The sequence below is a fragment of the Diceros bicornis genome, chromosome 10, assembly GCF_020826845.1.
Source record: "Diceros bicornis minor isolate mBicDic1 chromosome 10, mDicBic1.mat.cur, whole genome shotgun sequence".
Taxonomy (NCBI): domain Eukaryota; kingdom Metazoa; phylum Chordata; class Mammalia; order Perissodactyla; family Rhinocerotidae; genus Diceros; species Diceros bicornis.
In genome coordinates this window covers 35,468,264-35,491,046 of record NC_080749.1, presented here as the reverse complement: position 1 = coordinate 35,491,046, position 22,783 = coordinate 35,468,264, and the positions used below count along the sequence as shown (strand labels likewise).

General features: G+C 39.4%; 1 protein-coding gene across 4 annotated transcripts in view; it reads left to right on the top strand.

Moving 5' to 3' along the window:
• Positions 1-22,783, top strand: part of NEB (nebulin) — a 233,271-nt gene that overhangs the window by 137,620 nt on the left and 72,868 nt on the right. For 3 of the 4 annotated variants that reach the window (XM_058548960.1, XM_058548961.1, XM_058548959.1), the window contains exons 104-121: positions 1,810-2,013; positions 2,369-2,473; positions 5,869-5,973; positions 6,075-6,386; positions 7,082-7,186; positions 8,144-8,242; positions 8,444-8,545; positions 8,685-8,792; positions 9,291-9,602; positions 10,972-11,076; positions 11,187-11,291; positions 11,647-11,754; positions 12,534-12,641; positions 12,745-12,858; positions 13,310-13,507; positions 13,901-14,005; positions 14,687-14,791; positions 14,885-14,989. In XM_058548960.1, the coding sequence (XP_058404943.1) occupies positions 1,810-2,013; positions 2,369-2,473; positions 5,869-5,973; positions 6,075-6,386; positions 7,082-7,186; positions 8,144-8,242; positions 8,444-8,545; positions 8,685-8,792; positions 9,291-9,602; positions 10,972-11,076; positions 11,187-11,291; positions 11,647-11,754; positions 12,534-12,641; positions 12,745-12,858; positions 13,310-13,507; positions 13,901-14,005; positions 14,687-14,791; positions 14,885-14,989 (2,505 nt within the window). The remainder of the gene's footprint in view (positions 1-1,809; positions 2,014-2,368; positions 2,474-5,868; positions 5,974-6,074; positions 6,387-7,081; positions 7,187-8,143; positions 8,243-8,443; positions 8,546-8,684; positions 8,793-9,290; positions 9,603-10,971; positions 11,077-11,186; positions 11,292-11,646; positions 11,755-12,533; positions 12,642-12,744; positions 12,859-13,309; positions 13,508-13,900; positions 14,006-14,686; positions 14,792-14,884; positions 14,990-22,783) is intronic. The other variant, XM_058548962.1, reaches the window with a different exon arrangement.

Below are 22,783 nucleotides of genomic sequence, written 5' to 3'. Positions count from 1 at the left end.
TTTCATTTTCATTGTTAATGATGCTCCCATAATTTTTCTATAGATTTGTTAATGTGTGAGGTGTTTGTAGTTTATTAAGTACGAGAATGCTCATGGTCCTTCAATTGAAGAATGACAGGGCTGTCTGCCTTGAAATTAATTTCAAATGTTCGCAGAATGCTCCAAACTCACTAGTTTCCCCTCACTTGGTATTATTCACAACATGGTGTTTCACTGACTTACCTAAAGTATTTTTAGACTTACTCATATTTTCTGCCCATTCAATCTTTTGGAAACGATGGATTCCATCACGATATTTATTTTTGCGTAGAATGAATACCTTCTTTTAATTATCTGAGTTGGTTCCATTAAACTTCAAGAGATGAGTGAGTTCACTATAGAAAAGTATATGCATCACTTGAAATGAATTGCCAACTGGTGAATTTAGGACAGTTTCTAGAGAAATGCAGTCTCTTCATTAATATGAACCACATTAGTGTAGTAAGGAACACATATAACCAAGTTCTTAAAGAATGAGGAAGGGAAACTTTAAAAATGTGTATATAATTCTCTTTGAGAATCCCTTCTTCTGAATTTTGAGTATCCTTCATACTTTACACACTAAAATGTATCATGTCATTCTTCATCAAGGTAGAAATTTTCCTACGTTTTTCACTCTTACTATCTTTTTAGGCTGATATTTGTATCTTATTAAAATACCATTTCTGAGGAACACAAAGTTTTTTGTTGAAACTAATAACTGGTGTTTAACATAGAGCAACTTGGCCTGGTTAACCACTTACCTATATCTGGAAGGGAAAACAGGTTTAGATAACCAAGAAAATGCAAATCCCAATTCAAAGGGAGGTGTTATCTTGAAAAAAGAAATCCCAATTGAGATCAAAACTGTGAAATTAGGGATTGAATTCTTAATTATCCTTTTCAAAATATTTATTAAATGAACCATGTGCCAAGCGTAAGGCTAAGCACTAAAGATACCATGGTGAATAAAGAAGAAACAAGAAGTTTCTGACTTTAGGAAGTTCACTCTGATAACAAAGAAATAGATGTTAACTAGAGAATATCAGTGAAAAATGAGATGGCTGAGAGAGAGTGATCCTTGGCTCTCTGAAAAAGAGAGGTGGGGAAAGCTTATCTGAGGAAGTGCTGATTTAGTGGGCTATGGAGGGAGAGCAGGAGTTGCCTCCATGAGGAGGACACAAGGGGCATTCCTGCTGAATGACCAACATAGGCCGAGGGGGCTCTCTGCAGACCACAAACTGAAAGAAGACCAGTGCGGTCAGAATGCACAGGTCAAAGGGAAGCACGCACGAGAGGAGGCTGCAAGAATAGGTCGAGATCGATGCCAAACCATCGACGCCTTCTAGTCCATCTTAAGATTTTGATCTTTATCCCAAGGCCAAAGAGCAACCATAGGATGAGGGAATGTTGTGACATCAGAATTGAATTGTGAATTTTGTTAAGATCATTCTGGCTGCTATGTGGAGAGCCATTATTATTGCTATAAAGTCCACATTGGCTAGTATGATGATTACCTAAATATTACCCAAATTTCTTCCCAAACAGAGAGCTCCTTCTGCATCATTTAGCTTTATAGAATGTTCATAGGTGCCCAACACAGACCCCTTGCCACAGAAAACAAAGCAGACAAATCACTGTTGTGCACACAAGGAATTATGTTTGTCAGCCCATGCTCAGTTTTTATTATTGTTTGTGTAAGATAAAATATAACATACAAATCTGCTTCCTTACTTTACCACAATTAAAAAGAAAACCGCTGCTTCTACCTGACTTTGCTTTCTTTCCCAGGCTCTCTACAAGGCTGACTTGGAGTGGTTGCGTGGCATTGGCTGGATGCCTGAAGGGTCTCCTGAAGTACTGAGAGTCAGAAATGCCCAGCATATCCTACGAGACAGTGTCTATCGGACACCTGTGGTGAAACTCAAGTACTCAAGTGTCGTTGACACTCCTGAAGTTGTCCTTGCTAAAGCAAATGCTGAAAACATTAGTATTGTAAGTCACTTTTCCCCCTATATTAGAATGTCAGTGTTATAAATAAACGATAAATAATTAACGTGGCAGTCTATTTGTCTGATAGTAAGAATATTGATGATAGCAAGCATTTTAATAAATAATGTTGACAGGGTTATTTTATTGTTGCTTGTTAATTTTAAACAAAAACTTGAAGTACTAATAAAAGGTATTAATATAGATTTCATATCAAATTTGAGTAATTTATGTGAAAAGATTCTAAAAGTTTTGCCTTCGTATGGAAAGATTTTGAATCAGAAAAGTTGAAATTTGTGCATTAAAACTAGCATAATTACAAATTGTTAAGTAATTTTGTTATTATTGGTTCTTCCCATAGCCAAAGTACAGAGAACTTTGGGACAGGGATAAAACTTCGATCCACATAATGCCAGATACTCCAGAAATTAATCTCGCTAGAGCCAATGCTGTTAATGTGAGCAAGGTAAGTACCACAATAGACTACCTTTTGTTTGGAAAGTTACCCAACTGATGCTCTGATATCACCAAGGAATTCTTCATAGCCCAGGGAGAGAAGATTGAGTGAGGGAGGGTGGGCAAGTCTCCTTACCATAAGCGCCTGACCAGGAGTGAGGAGAGGAGCAGACCCTGGCTCTAAGTCACTGGGCCAGGCCAGTTATTGGCGAGCCGATGTCAACATGACAGAAGGGAGAAGGGAATAGGACAAGAAAGAGGAAAGAAGAATGAAGAGACACACAAGCAAGCAAGAGAATTAATGAGAGATTCAGATGTACACAAAATAATTATGAGATTTCTTTGCTAACTGTACAAATTAATTTTAAAACCTGGATCTGTAGGGGACTTTCTAAGAAATTATAAATTACCAAAATTGACCCCAGAAAAAAAAATGGAATTAAGGGGATTATTAAAGACTTTCCTTCCCCTCTCAAATGTCAGTGTCATCCAGATGATTTCGTAGGACTTCGAGAAATAAACAAACTACTATAGAGCCCAGTGAAAGAAGGAAAGCCATCACAATTACCAAAACTTGCCAAAGATAGTTTGAAAAATGAAAACTGGAGACCAATAATAATGGGGAAAATCTTAAATAAAACGTAAACAAATGAAATGCAGTAGTACATGAATATGATATGATACAAACAACTAGGGTTCATCCAGGAATGCCAGGAGGGTTCCATATTCAGAAACCTAACAGTGTAATAGAACAAAAGAGAAGAATCATATGCCTATTTTATTAGGTTTGAAAAGGTGTATGACAAAATCCAATATCCATCCTTCTTTTTGAAAAATAAAATCTTATCAAAATAAGAATAAATGAATGACATGACTAAAAGAATAAATCTCAAATCAAAGGGCAGGGTCATCATCAGTAACTAAGCTTTTCATTCAAGTCAGGATTAAAAGGATGCCCACCAGCATCACCATTATTTAACATTTGCTGGAAGTACTAGCTAAGTGAGTAAGCTTCTCATTCAAGCCAAAATAATTGATGAGTAAGAATAAGAGACAAATATTGGAAAGAAAAAGGCAAAATTATCATTATTTGCAGAATAAATCATTCTACGTTTGGGAGAAGCAAGAGAATCAACTTAAAATTCTATTAGGTAAAACGAGAATTCAGTTACGTGCTTAGCTACACAATTCACCAAAATTCACGAAAGGTACCACCTTCATGAATCACAGAGGTTCCCTGTGTGTGGAATAAGTATGAGTTTAGAAGAAGGATACTACCTTAGTGCAATTCACCGTGGTTTGGAATTTTGCATCTTTCAAAAAATAATAAATCTTTGTGAGAGAAGGAGCCTGCCAAGCAAAGATTCCTCGGCATGTGCCAAACTGCACCATCAACTCTATTGTAATGAGCCACTTGGGAGCTAATTTTTCCAAGAGTTGTGAAGAAAACAAAATTTTGGGGTGCAGATACATTTTTTTCAGTCCAGAATCAGTATTATGGCACAGTACACTCTTGTCACAAAGTGACTGGATGGAGAAGCAGTCAGCTCTTCACTGCAGCACAGACTCCTCTGCCTCTTCCTTTTTTCTTTGGAAGGAAGATCAGCCCTGAGCTAACATCCAATGCCAATCCTTCTCTTTTTTGCTGAGGAAGACTGGCCCTGAGCTAACATCCATGCCCATCTTCCTCTACTTTATATGGGACACAACCACAGCATGGCTTGATAAGAGGTGCATAGGTCCGAGCCCAGGATCCGAACCTGCGAACCCCGGGCCACTAAAGCGGAGTGTGCGAACTTAATCACTATGCCACCAGGCCAGCCCCTCTGCCTCTTCCTTTTGATCCATAGGCATCTTTGCCAGGAGAAGTCTGGAAAGTCTCGTGTGTTCTCTTGCGTGATAAATTTCTCAGCCAGAATCCTCCCATTGATGACATGATGTAAGCACGACTAGTATTTGAAACTATGCCCAAAGTAAAGTTATCTTTAGATATTTAGATATTAATGAGAATGGCTTGCTTTTCGGAAGAAATTAAACGTCCCGTTTGAATGCTAACCAAAATGTACGTTTTCTTTACACATGGTGTGGCCATTACTAAAATCTCGATAAAATTCACTATTTAAAACTGTTTCCATCACTCAAAAAGCACAACTGTTTCAGAATATTTGTTTATGATTTCATAAGTAACCAAAAAAATTCCTGTTAAATGGATTCATTTATCTTCACACTAAGCACATGAGTAAGGTATTTTATTATGTTTTTATCAGATGGGAAAGTTAAGACTTGAGGGATTAAGAAATTTGCCCATGTTCTCAAAGTTGTAGGTGAAGAAGTTAGGTCTCAAGCCCAGCTTCTTTTTAGTTCAAATAAAAAATATATTTGACCACATAAACAAACAAAAGTATATTACATAAGAAAAAAGTTTCAAAATAACATAATGACAAGTTTTCTTTAAATATTCTCTAGTTTAATACCTTTAAATGTGGGGAATACTTTTTTTGTACAAAAAACAAGTCAAATGTTAAAATAGGTCCACTCAAAATTCATATAAAAAATTGAATGAAAATTCATACAAAACTTGTGCATACTTACAAGGACACAATTTATCTGAGCACTCATTTTTCAGATATGCAAAGGCCATGAAACTGTCAGTAAGTGAAATTCACCTCTCCTTTCTGCACCGTTCAAGCTCCCATACTGATGGGTGTGATTTCTAAATTATACATTTAAATTACTGTTATTTCTGAGTCTTTCTGACATTGTCAATACAGAATGTATCCATTTAAGTATTCACATATATTTTAAAAGTTACCTGTAAATCAGTCACTACCTTAATAAACTTCTCTTGACAAACAAAAAAGTGCTACACTTAGAAAATGGCTATTAGATCCACTTGTGCTTCAGCAGGAAGATAATATTCCCAAACAGTATGCATCATCAATCATGTAAGAAGATCTAAGAAATATATTGGAGAAAAAAACTCACGAATGTAAAAAATTTATAATTCTTAAGATTACAAAATTGTATTGAATTAAAAAATTAAATAAATGGAAGTATTGAATTAGAGAAATTCAATAATGGCCCATTAATGTCTGGACTTAAACTTTATTCCAATGCTACTAATACACCAGTACAAGAAGAAGCTAAACAGTTTTACATTAACCATGAACAACCATATTGAGGCTATGATTCAAATTAAAAAGAAAGAAATCTTATCAACCCCAGATCTTTGGACTCCAGACATGATTTCATATTCCACAAGAATGATTCCTTCACCTAGTCTCTTTTCTTTAACTGGTTCTGGGACTTCAAAACTGTACTCCCATGATGTTAATTCTACTTGAGCCCTTGGAGGTATTGGTAAATTTGAATCTGGAATGATACCTTATTTTTTCTCCTCCTCAGAACATTTACCGGAAAGGTTGGGATGAAATGAAGATGAGCTGTGATGTGCGGCTGGATGCCATCCCTATCCAGGCTGCCAAAGCCTCCAGGGAGATCGCCAGTGACGTAAGCGTGGCCTTGTTTCACTTCTCAGTTTTTTAAGCAAATGCCCTGGGTGTGTCAAGAGTACCTACTGTGATCCATCCGCTTTGTTTCTCCATCTCCAGTATAAATACAAGCTTGACCATGAGAAACAGAAGGGACACTACGTGGGTACCCCCACAGCCAAGGATGACAACAAGATCCGGTGGGCTCTGATAGCTGGCAAGATTCAGAATGAGAGAGAGTACCGGCTGCCGTGGGCCAAATGGAAGACTAAGTTCCAAAGCCCTGCAGATATGCTTTCCATCACGCATTCTAAAAAATGCCAGACTCTTGTCAGTGACATTGATTATCGCAATTACCTACATGAATGGATGTGCTTGCCTGACCAAAATGACGTGATTCAGGCCAAGAAAGCCTATAAACTGCAGAGCGATGTGAGTGGGCTGCGTTTTAGCATGAACTATTCTATCATTTGCCATGATTCCCAGAAAGTTTATGACATTACATCCTTGTACCGTCACTTCATGTCTTTATACAGCCAAGAATTTGGTTTTAGTTAGATCTATATTATGGTATCAAAATCATCAAAGCCATGAAGGATCTAGACTTGGTATCAAGAAATAAATGGTAGTATGAATATAGTTCTTAATTGTATCAAGTTAAAGACAACGACTGTGAAAATATTATTTCTATAGAATTTAAGTAGCAGTTGAAGTTTATACCATAAGTAAAATGTTGGCAGTCCATGGACAGGATGTAGGCACAGATACTGTGTTTTAATTGCCACAGTGTTAAAAATTTTTCCATCAAGTTGCCAAGGTTTTTAAATCAGGATATTTAGTCTACAAATCTAAGATTTTCCATTTCTCTTGAAAAATCAGAGGATGGCGCTCTGGATGTGCATTACCCCTGGCAACAATAACCTAGAGATGAAATGAGGCTCACCCCCTTTAAAGAGAAAACACTCAGATTATCATGCAACCTGGCCTCCTAATTAATTTACTTATGTTACCTGCCTGGCTGCTTGAGTATGTCATCCTCAAATTGTATTTCTCCATCAGACCAACGGATTGAATAAGTCAGACCACGCGGTAGGGTTGCTGAATTCATCACCCCCTTGTTTTCACAGGCTGTTTACAAGGCCGACTTGGAATGGTTACGTGGAATTGGGTGGATGCCAAGTGATTCTGTTTCTGTCAATCATGCCAAACATGCTGCAGATATATTCAATGAGGTATTCCAAGATTTTATCCTGCCATTCAGTACATTTCCTAAAATACTGAACAAAAATACGTGATCCAAAATGCGGTCATTCCCTATCAGCAATTTTAATAATTTCCATTGCTGTCATTTAAGCTAGATATACATTTTTCCTAAATAATCTCTATCACATTATAGGACCACATCCATAATGTTATATCCAGTTAACTCATTGATGCTTTGAATTGTGTAAATGGAAAACTTCTTTTGTTAGCAATAGCAATATACTTGGGAGAAATTTGTCCAGTTGAAAAAAATGTATTGAGTATTATGATACATATAATAATGCATTACATGACTTTGGAAGCTAAGCAAACCTGCTACTTTAAAATCTGTGGGACGTATAAGAAGCCAAGCCAACCCCGGTGGTCTAGTGGTTAAGATTCGATCTTCTCACCTCCAGCGCCGCCGTTTGTTTGCTGGTTGGGGAACCACACCATCTGTCTGTCGGTTGTCATACCGTGGCAGCTGTGTGTTCCTGTGATTCTGAAAGCTATGCCACCGGTATTTCAAATACCAGCAGGGTCACCCATGGTGGACAGGTTTCAGCAGAGGTTCTAGACTATGACAGACTAGGAAGAAGAACTTGGCCACCTACCGTGAAAAAAATTGGCCATGAAAACCTTATGAATAGCAGTGGAGCATTGTCTGATATAGCGCCAGTAGGTGAGAGGATGGTTCAAGAAGACCAGGCAGGGTCACTGGGAGTCAGAATCAACTGGACAGCACTAACACTAACAAATAAGAAGCCAACCCATTTGTTAAAAAATAAAATGCTGAGAAGAAAGCCAAATTACCAAGAAGATGCCATTGAAATATAGTGCTCTACGCTTCTAGTAGAAAGGATTCTTAAATCTTTGTATGTTTCTCAGCTCACACAGGACCAGGACCAGGGACTATGACTATCTAAAAGATATTTTCTTTCCCACAGAAAAAATATCGCACAAAAATAGAAACTCTCAACTTTACGCCTGTGGATGACCGAGTCGATTATGTGACAGCGAAACAAAGTGGTGAGATCCTAAATGATGTAAGTACATGGCTGTTGTTCTAAAATTGCCCAATTGTGAAGATGTCATTTCCAAAGCCTTCCCACGTACTTCCACTCAGCATGCCATCATTGTCTGAGAAACAGATTGTAATCATTTACATGATTGATGCTGGCATTTGCTTGAACAATATTATGTTTTCTTAACATCAAGTCACTTACCCCCTTGCCTCTTGTTTCTAGATTAAATACCGGAAGGATTGGAATGACACCAAATCAAAGTACACCCTCACAGAAACCCCCCTGCTGCACACTGCCCAGGAAGCAGCCCGGATACTGGACCAGGTATGGATTTTACCCGGGTGCCTGGTACTTTGTGTGGGGACGGAGGACCATAATATAAGTGTAGGAGATGCATGCGCCTGAGTTATGCCTCATTCTGACTCCTCAGTTTAACCCTTTGTTGTGGCTCTCTGTCTTTTAGTATCTCTACAAGGAAGGCTGGGAGAAGCAAAAAGCCACAGGTTACATTTTGCCTCCGGATGCTGTGCCATTTGTTCATGCCCAACACTCTGGTGATGTTCAGAGCGAGGTAATTTATCCTGATATGAGTGCACTTTGCAAAGGCTAGACCTTACCCGTGCAGGAACCCAGTCATGCTAAGGCATGGCACCTTGGAGTGTTCCCTGTTAGCTCGGCACTCCGGCTGGGCTTGGGCGTGGTTGGAGTACCTGCTCCCTCTGGTGCTTTTCCCATGGGCTTTGGGTGTTCTTCTTCTTCTTGGCTTCTTTGAAAGCTATTGTTTGTGTTCTTTGCATTTTCTTCTCTTCCCTGGCTTTCCTAAAATCTGTAGGCCTTCAGATAAAATATTGCCAGAATTAGAAAACAAGTACATATTTTTCTACTTTTAAATGGATAGCTCTTCATATTTATTTATTTACTTATTTATTTATTTCAATGCATTTTGTTATTTATTCTCTGGGAGGGGGTGACACAAAGAGCTGGGAGGCTAGATTTACTGACGTTTCAAGCCTGCTTTGCCTTGTGTGCTTGTCAAAGCTGACGGAATCTCTGTTCTTCTTCCCACCAGCTGAAATACAAAGCTGAACATGTAAAGCAAAGAGGTCATTATGTTGGTGTTCCGACAATGAGAGATGATCCTAAGCTGGTTTGGTTTGAGCACGCAGGCCAGATTCAGAATGACAGACTATACAAAGAGCACTATCATAAAACGAAGGCCAAAGTCAATATACCTGCTGATATGGTGTCTGTGCTGGCCGCCAAGGAGGGGCAGGCCCTTGCCAGTGATATTGATTACCGTCATTACCTGCATCAATGGATATGTCATCCTGACCAAAATGACGTTATTCAGGCAAGGAAGGCCTATGACCTACAGAGCGATGTAAGTGATTTTTTTTTTCTTAATTATCCAGAAAAGTATGGTATACTTTGAGAATTATAAGCAGCATTCTGGAACCACCAGTCTTTGAAACTTGGAGCCATAAACATTTGTTTGGTTCCCAGAAGAGAATTGAGGTTGGATATGAAGTAGAGAAAGATCAAGAGCAGTGATTGATTGACAGCTTTGCCTACCGGTTGTGTATTTCTGAATAACTTTCAAAGTCAATTTTTTAAAAATCTGCTGCTTTTGTACCATCCCTGCCATCAGCAACTCCTCACTCATGTTTGCATGGAAAATTATCAACTGATTTAAAATAATAATTGGTTTGGGTGGGAATCGAGATTGAGATGGGATTTTGACAATGTTAGATAGTAGTGTAGTCAAGGACCTGGGAATGCCCCTTTCTTGCTTTGCCAAGCATCTCGTTCCTCAAGGCCTTTATAAAGGAGTTGCTTGCAAGGAATCAAAGCAAAAGGGACACAAAGTGCTGATGAGCCAAATGAAAGCCCAGAATCCCTCATGCAGAGCTTTGGGAAAGCTAAGAGAGAGAATACCACTTAGGCCACCTCGCACTGCAACCGGAATCAAGATCTCTACCTGCCACCAGCAGTCTGTAGGGAACAGAAACACGATGCATTCACATGATGCTCAGGTCACTGAAGAGCTAACCCCACCTGAGTCTTCTCATCATTTGCAAAACAGAAACAGGAAGTCAAAAACTGCCTGCAGCACAGGTGCTGAACTTGAACATCCCACCTCATAGGTTGCTGTAGCAGACTGACCGTTGTGGAACTTTAATTAGATTAGTGACTCCTCTTCATTTGGGGTGGGGTGGCCTGAGAGAGTCCAGGAGGTAGGTGGGGGAGGGTAGAGATAGGTGTGGCTGGAGGAATAACTCCGCCTACCCTACAATTCAAGAGCATTCACTTGTGTAATTTCCTTTATTTAGTCTAAATGCCCCACATATTTCTCTATTGCTAAATATACCAAGTCCATCTGAAACAACAACCTCCTTGGTAAAACCTTCTCTTACACTCACTGCTGTAGACAATGGCTCCCTGCCCTTGCCTCCCACAGCACCTGAGTGGTCTTGCTCTCATAGCACTTACCGCTGTCCACTTTGCAAATGACTTCTCTCGCATAGATTCCTTCTTTATACTTATCCATCAAAGCACCTAGCACAGTGCCTCATGCATAGTAACCGGCTCAAGAAATATTGCTCAGATGAAATCATGATTGAATCAATGAGACAACAGCTACTAGAAAGAAATCCTTAAAAGCTTCTGAAAAAAATTGTTTCTAGTCTGCCGTCTGTAATTCTCTGTCTGAGTCATTTATGCCAGCATCATGTCTCTCTTCTTGCTCTAAGAATATCTACAAAGCTGACCTGGAGTGGCTCCGAGGCATTGGCTGGATCCCCCTAGATTCTGTGGAGCACGTGAGGGTTACCAGGAACCAGGATATGGTGAATCAGGTATGCAAAGCCTGTTCTTACCTAATGCCTGGCTGGCCTCCTTACCTGCCACGTAGGTATACGTACCCTGTAGGGGGAGACCTGTCTTAATCGCCTCTATTTCTTTGCAGATAAAATATAAGAAAGATGCTCTTGACAACTATCCTAACTTTACAAGTGTGGTGGATCCTCCACCGATTGTTTTGGCCAAGATTAACTCAGTCAATCAAAGTGATGTAAGTTTGCTTTGTGTATAATGAGAAACATAGACTGGGGAGTTAGTTGTCTATCACTGAACAGATTTGCTTAACTCCAGATAATTGCTTGTAAGAAAATGAGGAGGGTAAATTATAAGATAATCTTTGGGAGAGAATGTCTTAAAAGTCACTAGTAGGTGGTATACTGTACCTACTTTTACACAATATCTATATTGTTGTCCAAATTATTTTATTAGCTAAAATGAACTAAAATTCAACCAACTGGTTAGTTTTAATCTCTAAATTTAGACTGATTAATATCTTGCTAGGTAGATCCAATGAAACTTTAAATAGACAGAGTAACCAAAGGTTTTGTTTTGTTTTCTCTCCTTAGGTAAAATATAAAGAAACATTTAATAAATTAATAAAGGGCAAGTATATATTTTCTCCAGATACACCATATATCACCCACTCCAAAGACATGGGAAAACTCTATAGTACCGTAAGTTCTATTTTATGTGATATACAATTCAGTCCCTAATTTTAAGCTCGTCAGTATTTATATTCTTGAATGATTTTGTGAACAACTGAACTTATGAGGAGATTTAGTATTTTTGTTCTATTTAGTCTTGTTTATTAGAAGTATCACATTATTCAGGGCAAGTAGCATCTATTCAGCTGGTGTTTTTTGAGCTCCTGTGATGTGCCAGGCACTGTAGCAGGCACTGAGGAGCTAAAGCTCATTGAGACAAGACCTTCAGGAGCCCATACAAGTGAGAGGGACAGGCATACAAATAACTAGATAGATGATAATGTAACAGGTGCTGTACAAGCTCTGGGTGCACACAGGACTGACAACAACCAACAGAGAAAAATGAGGAGAGGCTGGTTCCTCTTTAGCAATCGTGTACAAATATCTCCAGCTAGCCAATGGAGGACTTGCCCTCCAAATATAATTCAGCTAATTTAAACAGTGGTGTATGTGTAGTGGGTATGTGTGTATGCCCAAGTAATCTTTGATGATTCTCTCCCTATGTGCAAATTTCACTTTTATTAGAACTGTAAGTTTAGTTAAACTCTGTTATAAAATGCCTGAGAGTGTGTGGATTTAATTTGCAACAAGCCAAATGACTTTGCCTTGTTCTTAGGTAGGCACACGGATGGCTGTAAATAAAGATTGAAGCCTTGCCTTTAAACATAAATATTTTACCACTTTCTTTTTAGTGGTATCTGAAAGAAGTTGAAGGCAAACTTTTATTGACACACATTTCTTTGTTATAGATACTGTATAAAGGGGCATGGGAGGGAACCAAGGCCTATGGCTATACCTTGGATGAACGCTATATTCCCATTGTTGGAGCCAAGCATGCCGACTTTGTGAACAGTGAGGTCAGTAGGACTTTTCTCTCTCGTACATTTGAGAGTCTTTATAGGGGAGCAAGGGGCTGGTTAGAAAATCCCAGTGATTCTCAATGTTGTACCTACTTCACAGCTTAAATACAAAGAGACATATGAGAAGCTGAAGGGTCACTACCTGGCTGGAAAAGAAATCAGTGAGTTCCCTGCTGTGGTTCACTGTCTGGATTTCCAAAAGATAAGGAGCTTGGTAAGCAAAGTTCACTTTAACAGAGGATTTCTACACTTCAGTGTACTATTAGTCTGCCTATTTATAATCTGCGCTTTGGTTCAATGTTAGCTGGGGATGGGGCAATGAGGAATGAGTCAGTCTTGAGACTTCCCCCCACCCCTGCCAGTTAGCCTTGTGTATCTTTGATGGCTATGGGTTTCTGCCCTTTCCCTCTCTCCTCCATTACGAAACAAGCAATGAGGGCTCTGTATCTGGAAAAAGGAGAAAACAAGGTCACTATTTACCCTGTGTTATAAAAGGACAGGAAGTTGAAAAAGAAGAATATATTAAAGTATTTTTTTAACCTTAGCCTATTCTAAAGGTACTGATCTATATTGTATTGGAAATGAGACTCTAAAAGAGATTAATCTGAACAATTTACATTTTAATTCCTTTCTTATTTTTGCCTTTAAAAAATATTATTCTTTAGTTGAACTACAGAAGACATTATGAGGACACCAAAGCAAATGTTCATATCCCCATTGATATGATGAATCATGTGCTGGCTAAAAGGTGTCAGTACATCCTCAGTGACCTGGAGTACCGACACTACTTCCACCAGTGGACATCTCTCCCAGGAGAACCCAACGTTATACGGGCCCGAAACGCACAGGAGATCTTGAGTGATGTATGATGTCCTTTCCGCAGCTTGGCTTAGTTACAGGCTTTACCCATCTCTGCCTTGGCCCTTCATACTCCAATTGTCCCTGTACTCATAAACCCTGCTGTTTTTCAACACAAAGTGGCATGTGTAACCACTTTTTGGTGTAAGAATCCCCTCTAGGCCATGGGATACCTATGTTAAATATTTAAACTGTTTAACACTAGACTGAAACTTAGCTATTGCTCTCCTCCTAAGCTTCTTTAGGCCAGTGCATGAAAGACCTTCCACCTGTTGAGTGGCCCACCCTGTGACCACTAAGCACTGACCATAGCCAAGGGCTGATTGGAAATTATCAAAATGCTCAGTTGTAAATTCAGTGAGTACCTGCCACCTTTCATTGTTCCTTCTTTCCTGCAGAATGTGTATAAAGGTGACTTGAATTGGCTGAGAGGCATTGGATGCTACGTTTGGGATACACCCCAGATCCTCCATGCCAAGAAAGCGTATGACCTCCAGAGTCAGGTGAGCCAATCTTCCTAGAAAGACTAGCTTGCTATTGGTCAATGAAATCCATGGTGCTCTCAGTGTGGGGATAGCCAGGCTGTCTTTGTGCCCAGGCAGAGAAAGCAGTTTTAACAGTGTATGATATAACAGAACCAAAGGCCCCTTGCCCAGTGACACCTCTCCTGGTGGCCTGCTCTGGTGCTGGACCTTCCCAGTTTGAGTTTCTCTTGTGGTTTAAGGTATTAAACGTTTATAACAGAAAGTTATCTGGGAGTTGTTTAATAGTGAACTACTTTAAAGCATCTACTTGATCAGGTTAACTTGCAGAGAGTAGAATGCAAATGCATACTTTGATAATAGGTAGATAAGTTTTGAAGTTAAAAATAAATTTTTGGACAATTTCCCAGCATATGGTTCACCTCTGATAGGGCAGACTATTGAAATTGAGGGACTGCTGTCAGGGATGGAGTACAGAATGGAAAAGACAGCAAATGAACAAGGAGACCTGGCAAAGATCCAGACCCCACTCTTGGTCAAGAGAAACTATGAGTTTTGACAGCCATACAAAGTCTGCAAGACTAGATAATGATAGCAGAAACCCAGAAATAAATAAAGGTACAACTAAGTTGGCACAAGCTGCTAAAGCCAATGGTAGATCTGTATTTTACCGTTTTTGGTGACTTTTGTGTTTCTTCACAGATACAATATACAGCAGCAGGTAAAGAAAATCTACAAAATTATAATCTGGTCACAGACACCCCACTTTACGTGACTGCTCTTCAAAGCGGCATTAATGCCAGTGAGGTGCGTCTTCCTTGTACTTCCAGAACAAGTCGGTATTGTCTTTATATAATTTCAAACAACAAAAAAGAATAACCCATTGCTTTTTGTCTGTAGGTGAAATATAAAGAAAATTATCATCAGATTAAGGACAAATATACAACAGTTGTAGAAACAGTGGATCATGACAGAATCAGGAATCTGAAGGATCTTTATAGCAGTGTGAGTTGAGTTTTTTTCCTCCTGTATCTCGGTTACCTTTTTCCCCTTTAGAGTCAATAAGAGAATAAAAGAGATGGGCACTCTGCACCCAAAGGTTTTTCCAGCTTTTTTCCTGGACCTTCAAATTCCTACTTTATCTCGTAAATCCTCCTGGTTACAATGAAATAAGCCCCCATTTGAATATTGCTCTATTTCACACAGTTGACACAAATTCAGCAACTCCTTCCTTATTGCAGGCAGGTACCATTGAAGCCCTTCTTTGTTGACTCTGAACTTGTCTTTCCCTGGCTTCTCCAGTGGCCAGTGGCTTACAGACCAACAAAGGCACTCCTTCTTTTTCCTCCTCTGAATTAGTTAATTCCACAAACATTTTTTAAAAATTTCATTTTGAAATAATTTTAGAATTACAGAAAATGTGCAAAAATAGTACAGAGAACTTCCTGCCTACTTTTCTCCTTATTATAATGATCAAAACTAAGAAATTAACATTGTTACAATATTAATTATAGACTTTATCCAGATTTCACCAGTTTTTTCACTAGCATACTTTTCTGTTCCAGATGTTAATCCAGAATCCCTCATTGCATTTAGCTGTCATGACTCCTTAGTCTCCTCCAGTGTGATCATTTCTCAATCTTTCCTTGTCTTTTTCTGATCTTGACTCTTTTGAAGAATATTGGCCAGTTATTTTGTAGACTGTCCCTCAGTTTGGGATTATCTGATATTTTCTTGTGATTAGATTGAGGGTATGCATTTTTGGCAAGAATAACACAGAAGTGATGTGCCCTTCTCAGTGCATCATAGCCGGAGGTACATGATGTCAATAACTGGTGGTATTGACCTTGATCACTTGGTTAAGTTGCTATCTGCTGAGATTCCCACTGTAAAGTTACTATCTTTCCCTTGGTTAATTTTTTTTTTTATGTTTTACAACTTGCCTTATTGACTTAATGTATTTTTAAAAATTTTTTGTTTATTGCAGTAACATTGGTTTATAACATTGTATAAATTTCAGGTGTACATCATTATACTTCTATTTCCGCATAGATTACATCATGTACACCACCCAAATACTAATTACAACCCATCACCACACACATGTGCCGAATTATCCCTTTCGCCCTCCTCCCTCCCCCCTTCCCCTCTGGTAACCACCAATCCAATTTCTGTCTCTATGTGTTTGTTTTTTGTTGTTATTGTCTACCACTTAATGAGGGAAATCATACGGTATTTGACCTTCTCCCTCTGACTTATTTCACTTTGCATAATACCCTCAATGTCCATCCATGTTGTCACTAATGGCTGGATTTCATCGTTTCTTATGTCTGAGTACTATTCCATTGTGTATATATACCACATCTTCTTTATCCATTCGTCCCTTGATGGGCACTTATGTTGCTTCCAAGTCTTGGCTATTGTGAATAACAGTGCAATGAACACGGGGGTGCATGTATCTTTATGCATTGGTGTTTTCAAGTTCTTTGGATAAATACCCAGCAGTGGAATAGCTGGATCACATGGTAGTTCTATCCTTGGTTTTTTGAGGAATCTCCATACTGTTTTCCATAGTGGCTGCACCAGTTTGCACTCCCACCAGCAGTGTATGCGAGTTCCCTTCTCTCCACATCCTCTCCAACACATGTTGTTTCCTGTCTTGTTAATTATAGCCATTCTGATTGGCGTGAGGTGATATCTCATTGTAGTTTTGATTTGCATTTCCCTGATAGTTAATGATTTTGAACATCTTTTCGTGTGTCTGTTGGCCATCTGTATATCTTCTTTGGAGAAATGTCTGTTCAGGTCTTTTGCCCACTTTTTAATTGGGTTGTTGGTTTTTTTGTTGTTGAGATGCATGAGTTCTTTATATATTTTGGAGATTAACCCCTTATCAGACGTATGGTTTGCAAATATCTTCTCCCAATTGTTAGGTTGTCTTTTCGTTTTGTTGATGGTTTCCTTGGCTGTGCAGAAGCTTTTTAGTTTGGTGTAGTCCCATTGGTTTATTTTTTCTATTGTTTCTCTTGCCTGGTCAGACATGGTGCTTGAAAATACGTTGCTATGACCGATGTCGAAGAGTGTACTGCCTAGGTTTTCTAGAAGTTTCATAGTTTCAGGTCTTACATTCAAATCTTTAATCCATTTTGAGTTAATTTTTGTGTATGGTGTAAGGTAAGGGTCTACTTTCATTTTTTTGCATATGGCTATCCATTTTTCCCAACTCCATTTGTTGAAGAGACTTTCTTTTCTCCATTGTATGTTCTTGGCTCCTTTGTCAAAGATTAGCTGTCCATAGATGTGTGGGTTTATTTCTGGGCTTTGGATTCTATTCCATTGATCTGTGTGTCTGTTTTTGTGCCAGTACCATGCTGTTTTGGTTACTATAGCTTTGTAGTATATTTTGAAATCAGGGAGTGTGATACCTCCAGCTTTGTTCTTTTTTCTCAGGATTCCTTTAGCTATTCGGGGTCTTTTGTTGTTCCATATAAATTTTAGGATTCTTTGTTCTATTTCTGTGAAAAATGTTGTTGGAACTTTGATAGGGATTGCATTGAATCTATAGATTGCTTTAGGAAGTATGGACATCTTAACTATGTTAATTCTTCCAATCCAAGAGCACAGAATATCTTTCCATTTCTTTGTGTCTTCTTCAGTTTCTTTCAGCAATGTTTTATAGTTTTCGGTGTACAGATCTTTCACCTCTTTGATTAAGTTTATTCCTAGGTATTTTATTCTTTTTGTTGCAATTGTAAATGGGATTGTATTCTTAATTTCTCTTTCTGCTACTTCGTTGTTAGTGTGTAGAAATGCAACTATTTTTGTATGTTGATTTTGTATCTTGCAACTTTACCGTATTCGTTTATTACTTCTAAAAGTTTTCTGGGGGATTCTTTAGGGTTTTCTGTATATAAGATCATGTCATCTGCAAATAGTGACAGTTTCACTTCTTCCTCTCCAATTTGGGTATCTTTTATTTCTTTTTCTTGCCTAATTGCTCTGGCTAGGACTTCCCGTACTATGTTAAATAGGAGTGGTGACAGTGGGCATCCTTGTCTGGTTCCTGTTCTTAGAGGGATAGCTTTCAGTTTTTCACCATTGAGGATGATATTAGCTGTGGGTTTGTCATATATGGCCTTTATTATGTTGAGGTACTTTCCTTCTATCCCCATTTTATTCAGAGTTTTTACAATAAATGGATGCTGTATCTTGTCAAATGATTTCTCTGCATCTATTGAGATAATCATGTGATTTTTATTCTTCATTTTATTAATGTGGTGTATTACGTTGATTGATTTGCAAATGTTGAACCATCCCTGCATACCTGGAAATAATCCCACTTGATCATGGTGTATAATGTTTTTAACGTATTGTTGTATGCGATTTGCTGGTATTTTGTTGAGTATTTTTGCATCGATGTTCATCAGTGATATTGGCCTGTAATTTTCTTTTTTTGTGTGGTCCTTTTCTGGTTTTGGTATCAGGGTAATGTCGGCTTCGTAGAATGAGTGAGGGAGCTCCCCCCACTCCTCAATTTTTTGGAAGAGTTTGAGAAGGATAGGTATTAAGTCTTCTTTGAATGTTTGGTGGAATTCACCAGGGAAGCTGTCTGGTCCTGGACTTTTATTTTTGGGGAGGTTTGTGATTACTGTTTCGATCTCCTTACTGGTGATTGGTCTATTCAAATTCTCTACTTCTTCTTGATCCAGTTTTGGAAGGTTGTATGATTCTAGGAATTTATCCATTTCTTCCAGATTGTCGAATTGGTTGGCATATAGCTTTTCATAGTGTTCTCTTATAATCTTTTGTATTTCTGAGGTGTCTGTTGTAATTTCTCCTCTTTCATTTCTGATTTTACTTATTTGTGCCTTCTCTCTTTTTTTTTTTGGTGAGTATAGCTAAAGGTTTGTCAATTTTGTTGATCTTTTCAAAGAACCGGCTCTCGGTTTTATTAATTTTTTCTATTGTTTTTTTAGTCTCTATTTCATTTATCTCTGCTCTGATTTTTATTATTTCCCTTCTTCTACTGATTTGGGGCTTTGTTTGTTCTTCTTTTTCCAGTTCCTTTAGGTGCATTGTTAGATTGTTTATTTGAGATTTTTCTTGTTTGTTGAGATAGGCCTGTATCACTATAAACTTCCCTCTTAGAACCACTTTTGCTGTATCCCATAAATTCTGGCATGTCGTATTTTCATTTTCATTTGTCTCCAGGTATTTTTTGATTTCTTCTTTGATTTCTTCATTGACCCAGTCGTTTTTCAGTAGCATTTTGTTTAATCTCCACGTATTTGTGGCTTTTCTGATTTTCTTCCTGTAGTTGATTTCCAGTTTCATACCGTTGTGGTCAGAAAAGATGGTTGGTATTATTTCAATCTTCTTAAATTTATGGAGACTTGTTTTGTGGCCTAATATGTGATCAATCCTGGAGAATGTTCCATGTGCATTTGAAAAGAACGTGTATTCTTTGGTTTTTGGATGGAATGCTCTGTATATATCTACTAGGTCCATCTGTTCTAGTGTGTCATTTAAGGCCAATGTTTCCTTATTGATCTTCTGTTTGGATGATCTATCCATTGCTGTAAGTGGAGTGTTCAAGTCCCCTACTATTATTGTGTTACTGTCTATTTCTCTTTTTATGTCTGTTAATAATTGCTTTATATATTTAGGTGCACCTACATTGGGTGCGTAGATATTTACAAGTGTTGTTCCCTTGATCATTAGGTAATGCCCTTCTTTGTCTCTTTTTACAGTTTTTGTTTTAAAGTCTATTTTGTCTCATATGAGTACTGCTACCCCAGCTTTCTTTTCATTGCCATTTGCGTGGAGTATCTTTTTCCATCCCTTCACCTTTAGTTTGTGAGTGTCTTTAGGTCTGAAGTGTGTCTCTTGTATGCAGCATATATATGGGTCTTGGTGTTTTATCCAATCAGCCACCCTATGCCTTTTAATTGGGGCATTTAGTCCATTGACGTTTAAAGTAGCTATTGATAAGTATGTACTTACTGCCATTTTTTAACTTTTTTTCTCAGTGTTTTAGTAGTCCTTCTCTGTTCCTTTCTCCTTCTATACAGAATTGATGGTCTCTTTAGTTTGATGTCTGTCTGAAAGCTCTACTCTTCAACTCCCCTCCTCCCACATTTTATGTTTTTGATATCATATCTAACCTCTTTTTTGTGCATTTGTATCCATTGCCCTCTTATCATGGAAATAGATAATTTTTCCTCTTTGTGGTCTTCTCTTTTCCCCTTAAATAAGTCCCTTTAACATTTCTTGTAGCACTGGTTTCTTGGTGACAAACTCCTTTAATTTTTGCTTGTCTGGGATTTTTTTGATCTCTCCTTCCATTTTGAATGATAATCTTGCTGGGTAGAGTATTCTTGGCTGTAAGTTTTTTCCTTTTAGCACTTTAAATATATTGAGCCCCTCTCTTCTAGCCTGTAAGGTTTCTGCTGAGAAGTCAGCTGATGGCCTTATGGGTTTCCTTTGTATGTAACTTGTCTTTCTCTGGTGGCTTTTAGGATTCTCTCTTTATCTTTAATTCTAGACATTTTTATTATGATGTGTCTTGGTGTGGGCTTCTTTGGGTTTATCTTGTTTGGGGCTCTCTGTGCTTCCTGTACCTGGATGTCTGCTTCCTTCCTTAGGTTAGGGAAGTTTTCATCTATTATTTCTTGAAATAGATTCTCTGCCCCTTTGTCTTGCTCTTCTCCTTCTGGGACACCTATAACACGGATGTTAGTGTGCTTGATGTTGTCCCAGAAGTCCCTTAGACTGTCCTCACTCTTTTTAATTCTTTTCTCTTTTGCCTGTTCAGTTTGGGTAATTTCTTCTAGTCTTTCGTCCAGCTCACAGATCCGTTCTTCTGTATCCTCTACTCTGCCTTTGGGTCCCTCTAGTGACTTTTTCACTTCCAGTATCGTATTCTTCATTTCTATTTGGTTCTTTTTTATATCTTCCATTTCTTTGTTGACATTCTCACTGAGTTCATCTATTCTTCTCCCCACATCAGTGAGCATCCTTAACACTCTTAGTTTGAACTCTCTGTCAGGTAGGTTACTCATTTCTGTTTCACTTAGTTCCTTTTTGGGGTTTTGTCCTGTTCCCTTACTTGGAATGTATTCCTTTGCCTCCTCATTTTGCCTCTTTCCCTGTGCTTGTTTCTATGTATTAGATAGGTCAGCTACGTCTCCTGCTCTTGGATAGGTGACCTTATACAAGTGATGCCTTGTATAAGCTCACCTTATACAAGGAGGCCTGCAGTGTGCTTCCCTCAGTTCTCAATGTCCAGGGGTGACCCCTATGTTGGCTACGTGTGTCCTTCTGTTGTGGCCTGTTTGCTCTCCCTGTATGCACCCAGGTAGGCTAGTTATGCTCCTGGTCAGCTATTGTAATGCTCAGCTGTTTGTAGTTGTTGTGGGCCCTTCAGTCTCTTTATTGTGTGTGGGGAGCCCCAGCACAGTTGGCTGCAAGTTCTAATACATTTGTGTTGCAGTATTTCTTTTAAGTGAGTAGGCCCCCAACGTGGCAGGTTGTTAGGCTCAGGGCCTTACAATCACTATAAGCCTCCAGCCTTTAGGTCTCTTGTCAGCTCTCTGAGGATTGCAGCTGGGTGGGGCTGGCCTCAGGCATGAGAGCACCCAATTGTTTCAGGCTTTGGAAGGTGGGGCGAACCCCCTATGTGGGTCTTTGAGAAGCACAAGTCTGCTGCAGCTGACAAGCCCTGCCATCCACGGGTCCACACACACAGCCAACACAATCCTGCCCCGTGTGCGTGCCCCAACCTCCCGAAGTGGATCCAGTCTCTCCACAGCGGGAGCCCCACACACTCCACCACCACCTCACACTCTCCACCCACTCCTTCTGCATGCCCTGCCCCACTGAAGTTGGCTCAGTTGCCAGGCTTCAGAGAATCCAGTCACCAATCTATGCAGGCCCACAAGTTGCCTGAGGGCTTGTTGTTGGGTGGGGCCAGTCTCTAGGGTGGGCTGCCCGCGCTGGCTGAGCTGGATTAAATCTGTACTCTAGTGGGTGGGGCAGACCTGGGCTAGCAGGCCTCAGGGAGAACTCCAATGGCGTCTGTGTCAGCATGCCCACACCAGGCCACAAAAATGGCCGCTGCCAATGTTCCAGTCCCTGGAGAGGTCTCACCTCTCACTGAGATGCACTCAGGGCCTATCAGTTGAGTCTCTTTTCACCAAAGCACTATGCACCTTTCTTTCCGGTGATTTTAGGATGCTTTCTGAAACGGGTGAGTTTGCGTGTGGGCCCTTTAAGAGTCGGTTTTAATTTCTTTGTGAACCAGGTTTTCTGGGGGTACTCCCCAATGTCTTAGTAGCAGGCAAAGTCAGATATTATGCCACTCGTCTAGCTTGTGCTGGGTCCACAAAATGCCCAAAGCGGGGGTGCTCCCTGGCTCAGGGCCCCACCCCTCCAGGGAGGCTGCATACCTGTGGGCTGCTCCCAGGCAGCCCTGAGGCGCTGCGGCTTGTGAAGGCGGAGTTTTTCCTCTCCAGAAGGGAGTTTCTGCCTCTTTCACCTCAATTAGGATTGTCCTTTGTTGCGGGAGTTCCTCTTATTCAGTTTTCAGTTCTGTCTCAGGGGTAATTTTTCCACGACTAGTTGTAAATTGGCTGTCTCCACGGGAGGAGGTGAGTTCAGAGTCTGCCTACGCCACCATCTTGACTTCTCCCCCTCCCTTTGGTATTAATAAATATCTTGGAGGAGATCCTTTGGGACTATGCAAATATTCTGTTTCTCCTCAAACTTTGTCTCACGTATTTTAGCATCCATTGATGGATT